This window comes from Microtus oregoni, unplaced genomic scaffold (genome assembly GCF_018167655.1).
Source record: "Microtus oregoni isolate MIOR12 unplaced genomic scaffold, Mior012 000028F_ref0000031, whole genome shotgun sequence".
Classification (NCBI taxonomy): Eukaryota; Metazoa; Chordata; class Mammalia; order Rodentia; family Cricetidae; genus Microtus; species Microtus oregoni.
The window spans coordinates 5,606,769-5,620,346 of record NW_024543087.1 but is presented as its reverse complement, the minus strand read 5'-3'; the positions used below and the strand labels follow the sequence as shown (position 1 = coordinate 5,620,346).

At 47.2% G+C, this 13,578-nt stretch overlaps 1 protein-coding gene across 2 annotated transcripts in view; it reads left to right on the top strand.

Moving 5' to 3' along the window:
• Positions 1 to 13,578, top strand: part of Itga9 (integrin subunit alpha 9) — a 307,443-nt gene that overhangs the window by 234,871 nt on the left and 58,994 nt on the right. For both annotated transcript variants that reach the window (XM_041677309.1, XM_041677310.1), the window contains 2 exons: positions 4,888 to 4,977; positions 7,673 to 7,781. In XM_041677309.1, the coding sequence (XP_041533243.1) occupies positions 4,888 to 4,977; positions 7,673 to 7,781 (199 nt within the window). The remainder of the gene's footprint in view (positions 1 to 4,887; positions 4,978 to 7,672; positions 7,782 to 13,578) is intronic.

The window sequence follows — 13,578 nt, the reverse complement described above, 5'->3', positions numbered from 1 at the left end:
GTACCTAGAGAACAAGACTGTCTTCAGAAGCCAGGCAGACAGGCAGAGAGGCCTGTAGGGAATGGTGACGTCTCCCCCTAGGAATGTGTATATCTGTGAGTGCCTGAGTGAGCATTCTGGGTTTATGAGCCGCCTCTTTGAGCCACAGCCTATGCATGCCTTGAAGCAACATCTCAGTATCAAATGTCTATCAGGTTCAAAGAAGGAAACACCATTGGGTCAGTAAGCAGGGACAGACCAACACTGATGAGGTGCAGGCAGGTGTGGCTGCACACCCAAAACAGCGTGTTCATGTGCAGTTCTAGTTATCTGGCTAGAGAAATGGCTCAGAAGTAAAGAGGGTATGCTACTCTTGCTGAGGACCTGAGTTCAGTTCCCAGCACCCAACCTAGTCAGCTTACAGCTGTCTGTAGCTCAGGCTCCAGTGGACCTGACATCCTCTTCTGGCTTCCCCAGACATTGCCCTTATATTCATATTGCTGCATGCATGCATGTGTGTGCACACGTGCATGCACGCGCGCGCACACACACACTATAAAATAATTTTAAAACTCTAAGTTTCTAGTTGAAAATATGTCACAAGAACCTCAGTGTACCTTTTACCCAGATTCACCGGATGTTGACATTTCTGATTCATGGATTTAGCCTTTCTTTCCATGTAGACTGTTTTTCTTAACCGTCTGAAACCAGTTATAGAAACCATGCCCCTTGACCCATAATTCCCCAAGAACAAACTCAGGAGCTTCAACATTGGTACATGTAACCCACAGCCCGTGGTCCAGTTATACCAATTGTCTCATAGCTGTCTTTCCAGCTCTTTCCCACTGATTCGCAAGACTTTGTTGTTTTCTGTTTGCTTTATTTTCAAATTCACATGAAACATCATTGTGACCTAGTAAGAATACATGTAGACAGGGCAGATTGCATTTCTGCAGCTAGAACTCAAGAGAGATTCTAAAGTGATGGTAGCAGGGGCACTTCCTTCCTGAAACACAAAGTTATCAGTGAAAGTCCACAGTGCACCCAGCTGTCCTGTGAAAGGGGGTGGAGAACACTCTGGCAGTGAGAGAGGGAGCTGAAAGAGAGAGGGTTTGAGTGACTGAGGACAGGAGCAGGTTCAGAAAATCTGAGCTACATTCCGACAACAGTGAGGGGTCACCTCAAGCTTTTGGAGAGATTAGTAGTCTCTAGTTTGATTTCTGTTGCCGTGATAAAGTACCCAAACAGAAGGCAACTTATGAGAGAAAAGAACATATTTGCTTGACAATGCCAGGCTATAGTTCATCGCAGCAGGGACGTCACTTTAGCAGGAGCTGTCAGCAGTGTGTTGCACCCATCCGTAGTCAGCAACAGAGAGGAACTGAATGCAGACACGTTCACTCGCTGGCTTGTCCTCAGTGGGATTTCTCCACTCTATACAGTTCAAAACCTCCTGCCTAAGGAATGTTGACGCCCACAGTAGACTGAGTCTTCACACACTAATTTAAGGCAACTCTTCATAGACACATCCACAAGCCAACACAACATAGACGATCCCTTGTTGGAGGGAGGAGGTGTTGCTTCTTCATCCTGGCCACCCAGCCACGAAATAATCACACGAAACCATATTATTTAAATCACTGCTTGGCCCATTAGCTCTTGCTTCTTATTGCCTAACTCTTACATCTCAATTTAACCCATTTCTATTAATCTGAGGCCGTGGCCTACCAGCAAAGTTTCAGCACGTTTATCTCAGGAAGTGGCTCCATTGCATCCCTCTGACTCCGCCCTTCCTCCCAGCCGTCAGCCTAGCTTTCCCTGCCTACCTAAGCTCTGCCTTGCTATAGGTCCAAAGCTGTTTCTGTATTCATTAGTGGTAATCACAGCACACAGAAGGGACTCCCACATCAATCCCTTACTGAGACTTTCTAAGTTGCCTCATGTCTAAAGTTAAAGCTAACAGTCATGCTGACACAATGTAACAGCTCCACACATCCCATGGAATTGCTGCCCTGAATACAAGGAGGCAGACGCCCACTGAAACCTGAAACCTATTTCTTAGATCCACAGCAAATGCACTGTTGGGCGGTGCTCTGTCAGTCCTTCAACACCTAGCACAGCCAGTGGTCATGAAAAGGAACAGGACACGGAAAGGATTTCCTTGTCAAAAAGAAAACGATTCAACCTGCCTCTAGCCTCACTCCCCTCTGGGAGGGAGGCCTGAGAGGGCAGGGGTCAGAAGCACAATGGGGAAAGCTTCCCTTCCTCTCTTAGAATGACACGTCCATTAGCGAGTGGTGTGGCTGGGCTTGAAGGCACAGTGGAAACACCTGGGGAGCTCTCAAATCTGCTGATGCCTGATGCAACCCCACCCACGCCTGGGATTTGGATCTAATTAGTCTGGGGTAGAAACTGGGCATCAGAGTTTGGAGAAAAACTTGATTCTAATTAATGTTAAAGGTCCAGAGCCACTTACTTGTATAGTCCTGAATCCTGCTGAGCACGTCTCTGCTCCGTAGACACCTGTTAGGTGCCTGCTACTTAGCAGTTACAGGGATAAATGTAAGTGACATTTTTAAATGCCCGCTACCTACTAAAGTTAAAAAAAAAAAAAAACCTCATATACATTAGTGTTCCTTGGGTCATAAATGTTAAAGAGATCACAAGCCATTTAAACATACTGGACTGGTCCACATATTGTTTCTCTTGGAGATTTTGTAGAAATCTAGTCTACCCACCCCAAAGAGTTCTCCTAACAAATACTTGGCTCCCTGCTACAACAGACAGATCCCTAAAGCCCCTTATCTCAGATGAGACAGTTAAAATATCTGTCATTTCTCTCATCTGTCACCACCCTTTGAAGGTCTCTTGCCTACTTAAAGCTTTCAGAGGGCATCAAACCGAGACTAAACAGCATCTTGTGACCCCGCATCTCCCCCATCAGCAGCCTGGCCTGGCAGCCCACTTGGAAAAATCCCAGCACATGGAGATTGAGGAATGGCAAAAGTTGTTTGATGTTTGGCCCCTTTATCTCAGCTTTTCAACTTGGCTCATTCTGGAGCCATTACTTGATGACAGATCAAACCATTATTGGGTGCGAGCTGCCAGCAGCCCCAGGTGGCTGGGCAGATGACAGGGGAAGGGATGACTCTTCCATCAGGAGCCAATTCCTCAGGCCTGGAAGGACACTGGGAGTAGGGAGGGTCTGGGCTTAGCAGTGTACCAACCACATTGACAAGGACGTCACCTCTGGACTGGCCCCGGCAGTGATTCCAATGCTTAGATTACTCCCTGGAAAAGGCAAGGCAAGGAATCTAGGGCACCTGTTCCTGCTGTCAAGTGCTGTGGACACCCTGTGAGGGACTGAGGTCATCCCATGTCCGGAAGGCAGGTGGATCCTGGGGCAGTGGCCCTGTGTGGTCAGAGTCATGGAGCACCATTGTCTTAGAACAATGGGAGAGAAGAGAAGGGATCAGAGAGCAATTTTAGTGCTGTTGCCATTCAACACCTGCTGGTTGGAAGAGGAAGGTAGGGTGGGGGCAGATGGGAAGGGCAGCGGAGCAGGTGAGGTGAACAGATGTTTGGGAAGTAGGTCTAGGAAGTGGGTGAGATAAATCCTGCCCCAAACCTTACAGGGTCTGGGGCTCCCAGGTTCCATCCCTAGGGGCAAGCTTCACTTTCACTTGGGAACCTTTGTCCCTTCCATGTGACAGAACCAACCTTAAGTGCCCCATTGGTTCGGTGATTATACCCAAGAGCATGTGTCTTCCCAGGCAGCCACTCACCATGGCATTCACGTCCCAATCCTGACTGAGATAGCGAATCAAAGTGATTAGAGCCCTGGCTTGGAGTTCCATTGAGCTGGCTAGAAGCTCAGTGCCCTCTGGCTCTTGCGGCAGGGCTGTAAGATATCTGAGCTTCTCCTGTCGATCCAGAGTGGTGATCCCTTTGCCCCTGGGTTCATGGTTGAGATGTTCACAAACCTCCTTCCTGTCAACCATGTCCTAACTTTGATAGCCACAGTTTATGCTGGTTATAGTGCAGCCAACTTGCCACCGTCACTCGGTAAGAAGTCTCAGTTGAGGGATTTTCTTGGCTGGATTAGCCTACGGACATGTCTCTGATTTTTGATTGATGTGGGAAGATCTAGGCCATTGTGAGCACACCATTCCCTGGGACAGCATCCTGAACTGTGATGGATGGGCAAAAACTATGTGATAACACGCAGATAATATGAGTGTGTTTGTCTCTCTGCTACGTTTTTAAGTCCCTACCTTGATTTTCCTTTCCCGAAAGTATGCCCCAGAAAAATTCTTTCCTCTGCTATCCAAGCTGCTTTTATTTGGGGTGTTTTATCCCAGCAGCAGGAATGTAACTAGAGCACTGTTTATGAAGCAAACATTTTAGGAGGTCCCTCGTGACAGAGGCTCCACCGTAGATCCTTACAGCGCACTCATGAGGACGAGTTAAACCTTGGCTTCTGCCGCCCTGCTGGGGATTTCTTCTGTGGGAGCCTGTGTGACAGAGAATTTGTGTCCTCTCTCTGTTCCACCATAGTCGTCCTAGGGGTCTCTGTGCCCTCCGTTGGGGCATCCAAGATACATGTTCTGTCCTGCTTCCCAAAGTCTCCCCAGCTACCCTGAGTCCCATCTGCCTCCAGCATACAGTTCCTAGGTAGCAAGCCTCCAGTGGCTTCTTCTCTTTCCTGGTCTCTTTCTCTGTTACCTATGGGTGCTTCCTGGGGGTCACCTCCCATGTCTACTACTTGCCCCACCCCTTCGCATGCGCCTCTGTGCAAACAGAATGGGACGGATACGGTGAATCTAAAGAATGTAAGGATTGATGTGCAGCAGGGGCAGGCAAGCCAAGTGCACTGACCGCTGTCCCTTCGTCCTTCTCTTCCCACAGTGGGAACATGGAGCGCTCCGAAGCCCTGCATGACAACACGCTCACAATGGCAGTTCCTCTGGTGCATGAAGTGGACACGTCCATCACTGGGTAAGTGTCAGAGCACGGGGTGCCCTGCAACAGAAGGCGATGCTGCTCCCAGTATGCATGTGACATAGCCAAGAGCAAGGGGCCCTGCCACCTCCCTCTGCCTGCCAGCCTTGAAAAGCAGGAAGAAAATTTACCTGCCCATCTGCGTTTTATTTGGTCAGTCCCAGCTACCCAGACACATAGCTGATAACACAGGAAGCAAGATGAGGAGTTTAGACCCCACAATTTCTCTAAACATTCTGTGTTATTATATACACCCATTCCTGCCACACACAGTCGCTCCAGAATGCGACAGAGTGGCAGGCACTGTGGTTATGGGATTAAAGTGTTAGCCTAAAGCTGCAAGGCCAGAGGCTGCAGCCAGGTCTTCCTCAAACCCTAGTCACAGTCCTTCTGATCAGCTCCGTAGTCAGTTCCGACTTCTCGTATTTCTGTTACCGCCTTGACCACAGTGGGAAATAGCTCTGCTTCACGTCTGTGATGGTTGGGAATGGACAGGGAGCGATCACAACAGCAATACCAACCCGTCCAGGTGAAGTCCGCAGCCAGGCAGGGCCGTGGTTTTGTTGGAAAGCAAGGCTGTTGGCTGTGGTCTGCGGGGACACGAAGTGACCTGGGTCAGCTTTCAGCCAGAGCTCAAGCTTAGAAAAATGAGAATTCGGTTCCTGTCTCGGGCAAACAGATTACATACTTCTCTGATAGCAGAGGGCAGGGATGGGGAGGGCCACACAATCAGTTTAGATCAAAGGGGAACTCAAGGAATTCTTAACCCAAATGCAGGCTCAACTTTCTCAAAGTTCAGGATCTTATGTTTCTGTTTTCAGTGCTCCTGGCTCTAAGCCTTGGCCCAGAAGGGAGATGCTGCTCCCTAGAGGGCGGGGCCACCCCTGCAGTGAGCGGGACCGTCCCTACAGTGGGCGGGACCGTGCCTACAGTGGGCTGGGCCACCCCTGCAGTGGGCTGGGCCACCCCTGCAGTGGGAGGAGCCGTCTCTGCAGTGGGCGGGACCGTCCCGGGATCCAGCAGAGTGAGGAGTCCCACAGTTCTTGGCATGGTTCTTAGACATAAAGCTCTGGTGAAGTGTATTTGCAAAACGGCGTATGCTGCCTGTGTTCACTGCTCTGTTTTTAACCATGTGGTTTATTTATCTAGCCTGTCTAAAAGATAGTACAAAATGCCCAGAACCAGGCCTTGTCCTTGGGGATGAAGTAAAAATACCTCCCCCACACACTCCATCATGCCATCAAGGCCTTAGGAGACCTGGCTGCGAGGTATTAACAGTCCCCTCATGAAACCATCAGTTAAACAGAGGAGTCAACTCTGGTCTCTCCAGGGATGGGAAGTGGAGTGAGTTGAAGCAGCTCTTGCCATTTGGCAGGGGTTGGAACTTACAGCGTCATCAACATAAAGCATTTACGTTGAGAAGAGACGGTGGCTATCCTCTTGGATTCTGTCCAGCAAGGTCTCCCACTGTTGTATTGAGAGCCTGTGAACACCTGGAATCCACCATCAGGGGCGTCTGTCTGAGCTCTGTTGAGTGTGACTGCCAGGTTTATTCACCTGGGCAGTGTGAAAACTAATGTCACCAAGTGAAGTCACCTCTTAGAAGACCATGATCTAAAACTGTATGAGATCATGCCACCGGTGAATGGAGATACCTATTCCATTTTAATGTTTTAGTCCATTTAGTGTGTGTGTGTGTGTGTGTGTGTGTGTGTGTGTGTGTGCAGGCACGTGTGAGTACACACAGGATCCATGGTACTTGTGGAAGTCGGAGGACAACTTGGGGAGCTCTAGGTCTCTCCTTCTACAACGTGGGTTCTAGGGTCTGAACTCAGGTCATCGAGCTTTGTGGCTGCACCTTTACTCTCTCAGCCATCTTGCAAGCCCCTAAGATACACAACTCCTAATAGCATGGAAGTCTGACAGATATAAATGGTGCTTAAAAATTAATGTGTTTAAAAAATGAATTTGTTACAGTTTTGGTTGCCAAATACATAATTTACTTACATTTATTTCTTAAAAGCTTGTTGTCAGTATATTTCACAGAAATTCCTTCCAAATGACAAACAAAATGTGTGAGTTTATAATCAAAGTTTTTGTGGTTTTCTTGTTTTGTTTCTGTAACTTGATTTTTAAAACCCTGTTTTAGAAATATAATTAGGAGGATGCCTGGGAAAATGCTCAGTCAGTGAAGTACTTGTATAAAAAAAAAAAGCATGAGATTCCAAGTTCAGATCCTCAGAACCCATGTAAGAAGCCAGGGGTAGCCATGAGCATCTGTAACCCCAGAACAGGCAGATCCCTGAGGCTCTTGTTCAGTGCGAGTCTCTATCTCAGAAAACAAGATGGAGAGAGAAGGAAGACACCTGATGTTGACCTCTGACCTCTATACTTACATATGTTCACACACAAAAACAAACAGATACATATATACAAAGAAATATAATCTCAGTGTATAATGGTTTTGTAGCTATTAGTATGGCCTAAGGCTAGAAGACATGGCAGAAATGTCCATGAGGAAGCCAGGGGCCAGCTGTGTCAACTGATGGGAGAGAGAAATAAGCACCCACCAGGGAGAAAAATCGGGGGGAGACATGAGGGAAAGAAAGGTGATGTTTGAGTTCTCAGCCCAGCGGTGACCTAGGGGCCTGACCTCAGGAAGAATGACAGAGTTCATGCTTTCCTCTTTCAGAGTTGTGTCCCCAACGTCCTTTGTGTATGGCGAGTCTGTGGATGCTTCCACCTTCGTTCAGCTGGATGACCAGGAGTGTCATTTCCAACCGCTCAACATCACTCTTCAGGTAAATGATGGAAGAGCCAACCTTTTATCTTATTTTCTTTCCAGAGGGAACTAACTATTCCAGTCTTTTCTGGTATGGGGTGTTTGCGGGGGACAGAGATATTGAAAGAAAGAGAGAGAGAGACAGACAGAGAGAGAGAAGAGAGAGAGAGAGAGAGCTACAGATCTGCAGACCTCCGTGTTTTTCTGCATTTAGAGCAGTTACACCAAAGAACAGTGGTTCTCAACCTTCCTACTGCTGTGGCCCTTTACAATTCTTTATGTTGTGCAGACCTCCAACTATAAAATTATCTTGTTGCTACTTCATAACTGTAATGTTATGTTTTGCTGCTGTTATGAATCATAATATAAATATCTGATATGCAGGATCTCTGATATGTGACCCACAGGTTGAGAAGCACTGCCAGAGAATAGTTTTGTCAAGAAGGCTTGTATTTGCCACCATCCCCCATCTTAAGGGATTTAGAGGAGTCTCCAGGGACTCGGTTCATCCCTTTCCTCCAGGGTTTCCATGGTGACCCCGTAGAAGTCTTCTGTGTTTGCATGCTGTACAAGAGTAAGCACTGTGCCAATTTTGACCTGTGAGGCCTAGTTTGTTGGTCTTTGCTTTGAAAATATGGATTCTGAGGCTAGCTTTTCAATGAGAGTGTGTGGGTGTGACGCCAGAGGGACCTCCACATTGGCTAGTCTGTTTCCTTTAAGGGGCAAGTAGGGGGAAATTTGGCCCCTGTGAGAAACGCTGTGCAGTGTGGCCCCAGCACTAGGTGACACAAGCCTGGGCAAGGACTGGTCAAGCATTAACTGAAAAATACAAGAAGAAATGATCCAGCTTATTCAGTGAAGACTGCATCTCACAATCCTGGGATCTGCCTTCTGGTGCATTCCTCTGCCTGCCCATCCTTCTGCATGTGATATTCACAATCGGGCTCACCAACAATCTTCCTTCACCCAGAGTGTTCTCTGGGCCAGGAGAACCCGGAAACCAGGATGGATAACACATGTCTCCAGCATAGAGAGGATGCTTCCTTGACTCACTAAGCCTGGCTGTCATATCCTGCCCTTGATTTACAGAGGAGATGGGGAAGAGAGTTCAGGGTTCACTGCGGAGACTCTAGGGTGACAGCTGTGGCCATTCCTCCGGGTTTCCAAAGCCCCTCTTGGAGCCCATATACTGTTTCCCCTTGCATCTCTCAGCTGGATAGGAAACAAACACCAGGTAGATTTATTTTATTTTTGTGATTTACAACCTTTCTTCTTTTGAAATACAGGATGCAGACAAGAGAATTATTTAGAAAGTTTCAAATGACCCAGACAGTGTCATTAAAAAAAATCTTGAGGACTGAAAAAGGCAAGAGGAATGCTAGCTACATAAAATACCAGATTTATAGCAGATACTGACTATTAGTGCCTGTTTAGAGGATAGAAGAAAAGGATTGATGGATGGATGGATGGATGGATGGATGGATGGATGAATGGATGAATAGGCAGTCAGATGGACGAACAGACAGACAAATGGATGGGTGGATGGATGGATGAAAGGATGAAAGGATAGACAGATATGTGAGTGAATGGATGGATGGATGGATGGATAGATATGAGTGGATGGATGGATGAATGGGTGAATGGACAGATGGGTGGATGGGTGGATAGACTGATGGGCAGACAGACAGACAGACGGATGGAAGAATCGACAGTTGGGTGGATGGATGGGTGGGTAGATGGGAGGATAGATGGATGAATTCTGAGGGCATGCAGTTCATTCTTCCAGTTGGTTCTCTGAAGGTGTTTTGAAAGAGAACTTAAAGTTTGGGTCTAGGAACTTAGCTTATTTCACAAGTGACCTAAAGCAACAAACCCAGCTGAAGACTGTGGCCCTGGGAATGAGTGGTTGGCGTGGTTGTTAGATAAAACACCGGTGAACTGTAAGCTGGGGCCTGAGGGAGCTTCAGCTGCCGATTCAAGCAGGAAGCAGTGGGCTGTGGTCAGTGAGCAGCGATTGGAAAGGAACCTTCCCATATTAACAAAACCTTCCTGGACCCTTGTTTCCTAACTGATCTCTCCGCTGCAACCCTTGTGATCACAGTTGTCTGCTGGAGGGTCACTCAGATCAGTAGTGATAATGACCAGGAGCTGGGGTGGTGTGGGGAGCAGGAAGGGATGTGGAGATCCCTGGAGTGTTTCCTTATTCCGGCAATGTCACTCCTGAAAAGCAGAAACAAGACTACCCCAAGGAGAGGTCTTTCTGTGTTGTTTATTCTCGTCTCTGTCATTCGACAAGATACATAGGAGCTGAAGGCTCCAAGGCTCCACTGCAGATGTAGCTGGAGAAAGCAGAACTTCCGTCTGGGCGGCTTTCTCTGCTTTGTGCGTAGTTTTTCCGACAGAGACACAGAAGTTCGTTAACTGTTAATAGTGATTGGTTTGTGGTTTGGTTTGACTTCATTTGGTTTGACTTTACCATCAGGAGTCAAAATGCTTCCCTCACATGAAGAATTATCAGGAAATATATTGCAGATGTCACGCACAAGCCTTCCTACAAACGCGGGTGTTTAAGATGCTGGCATGGCAGGCTGCTGTTGCTTCAGCTCTTTGCACAGAACCTCGCAATGTAGCCCTGGTTAGCCTGGAGCTCGCAGAGATCCGCCTGCCCCTGCCCAAGAGTGCTAGTGTTAAAGTCATGCACCACACCTGGCTGCTTTGTTGTTTTTTGAGAGCAGGTCTCACTGTGTGACCCAAGTTAGGCTAGAACTGGTAATTCTCCTGCCTCTGCCTCGTAGTTCTGGTTAGACAATGTTGAAGGAGAGTGATAATACAAGCTGCCTTTGTCAAGTAAAGCCGTGTGAGCTGAGACCTCTTCCCTTGTGCTCACCCGTCCATGCTCTCAGTGGGATTCCCAGGCAGGGCAGGAGGGCCCTCTGCATTTCCATCTCTTGAGTTTTCTTGAATTGTTTCAGTTGTGCCTGGATACTCTTTCCTGTTCCTGTGTTAGAGGGCTGCTGTTGTAACTGTTCTTTGGGAATCAAAAGTTGGCCACGATCTTTCATCCAGTTTTATAATTTTTAAAAATCTGTCCCCTGAAGCAGAACTACCTACTGGGAAAAAGAACTAAAGAGCTGGCTTTCTAGGGGAAGCTGGCTACAGACAGAGCTCGCTCCTTCCGTGTATGCACAGTGGTTTCGTTTGTTATTGGTTCTACCGCTCTAGCCTCACCTTCAGAATACGCCGAATACCTGGATCCTGTTTCTCATGCCCAGGCTGCCAGGCAGGGTTCACTCCTTTGTCTCTGTCTACTTACCTCATGCTCATCTTTAATTTTTTTGACAAATTGCAGCTTAGTGATATGTGCATCCCTGTAGTCCTAGACTTTGGGAGACAGAGGCAGAAAGAGCATGAATTCAAGGACAGCTTGGCCCTAACAATGAGTCCAAGGCAGACTGAGCTTTCATAGGGAGAGACCCTTTCTCAAAACAGAACTTAAGAAAACAAATCTATAAATATCACTCTTCTTTTTTATTTAAAAAAATATTTAATGACACATATCTTAATCTCTGTCCATTTAAAGTCTGCAGTTAATGGTTTTTCAGAGTGTTGTAGAATTTTGTTTCCTTGCAAGCTAAATTTAGACATTGCTGTAGTAATAAGAGCGGCGGGGCTGCGTTCCCAGCACCCCGGCCGCCTGCTCGGCTAGCTTATGCCCCAAAATAATTACACAGACACTGTATTCTTTTAAGCACTGCTTGGCCCTTTAGCTCTAGCACTTACAGGCTAATTCTCACATCCCAATCAACCCATCTCTAATAATCTGTGAGAACCGGTCTTACCGGGAAGATTCTAGCCTAGTCCATCCTGGGTCGGAGCTTCATGCCGGGAGCGGGGCATGGCGTCTCTCTCTCAGGCGTCTGCTCCCTAGAGGAGAGCTGTCAAGTCTCTGAGCTCACTTCCTCTTCCTCCCAGCGTCCTGTTCTGCCTACTCCTCCCACCTATCTTTCAACCAATAAAATGGGCCAGGGCAGTGCCTTTATTAGCCAATGACCTTCCTCCATCACATTGCCATCAGCTAAAAGAAAATGCCCACAGTCCTAAGTCACCAGCTACACAGACATGCCTTGACAATAGGCTATACAGGGTTGGCTCCAGACCACTGCCATCGAGCAAACAGCCCAACAAACAAGTCATGTATACAATACCTATGTTTACCATATATTGTAGTGCTTACATGGGACAGTGAATGTCTAGAAATACAGCAAACACACCTTAATTATGCATACTTTATTGGTGAAAACACCAATGGTCCTCTGAATCTTAGCAAGTTTTACTCTTGTTGCTGGGGAAGGTGTTGTCCCTGTAAGGATGGATGCTGACTGACCTGGCTTCTAGTTGTAAAGACTGGGGACCACTGGTTGACATTTCTGGAATGAAGATAACAGGGACATCGGCTGCATCCACCGACTCTTGCTCTCCCGAAGAGTTCTTGATAGAATAAGATGCGGCTTGACGGCCGGAGCCCATCTTCAGGTACCTGCCGGTGCCTTGCCAGCTAAGTTTACGACCTTAAGTTCTAAACCCTCCATGGTCATTTCAACGGCTTCACGGCATTTTTGCCAGGAGTACATCCCATCTCAAGGAATAACTCTCTTTAATGCATAAGTCAACTTCCTACCCATTAAAGTTTTGTGTTAAGATGGCTGAACTTGTTCATATCTTCATATGTTCAGACTGTCTTGTGAGTTCCCTCATATCATAGTGACTGCCTCCCTGAAGTCTAGGGCTTCTCAAAGTCATCTGTCAGAGTTGGAATCAACTCTATCCAAATGCCCCTCGCACTGAGGCCTGACTAGCTACCACTGATCATGAATGCTCACAATGGCAAACCCTGTCTTGGTTTTCAGTGTACTTTCCCTGGACTTACGGTGGTTAGTTTAATTTTCAATTAATGAACATCTTAGAATAACCCGGGAAATGAGTCTCTGTGAGTGGTTGCCTGTATTAGGTTGAACATGTCTGTGGGAGATTATCTTCATTTTGTTAAGCGATGTGGGAGGACCTGCCCACTGTGGGTGCACCATTCCCTGGGCAGAGGATCATGGATGGCTTGAGCGTAGATTCATTTGTCCACTGCCCTCTGTTCTTGTCTGCAGATGTAGTAATGACTAGCTGCTTCCAGGTCCCTGCCTCCTTTCCTTCTCTGAGATGGTGTGCTTTAACTTGAAATCATGAACTCAAATCAATACAACCTCCCTTAATTTGTCTCTATAAGGCTAATTTATCACAGCAACAGGGACAGAAACAAAGACTCGCCAAAGAAATCAGTCTAGAGCAGCTATACCCATATGGACTATAATTCTGAAGCAGTAATACATGGACATCAAAGTCAGCCCTCCATTCGTGGGCTGCAGACCAAGTGCCGCCAGCAAGCATGAACACATCGGTCTCCCGATACACCTCCAAAGTACATCTCTGCTCACAGCCTGTTTGCTTAGTTATTCACGAGTTCGTTGGAATAGCACTTATGATTTTCCCAGGGAACATTTCCTCTGCATTCACAGTTTTATTGAATGGTGCAAGAAATCTGTCCATTAAGTTCTTGGGTAGCCAGGTACATTGCCTACTGTGACAATCTTAGGGAAGGGATCTTCTCTCGAGCAATAGATCAGAGCAGTGGGTTAAAATGTTCAATAAACATGTGTTAGAAGAAAGTCTGCAGTCCAGTCTTTGCTACTCTGTTACAGCATGTGGGTTCCAGCCCCATGATTGTTATAATGTGCCCACCTGAGTAATGAAATGTCTTGTCTCACCTG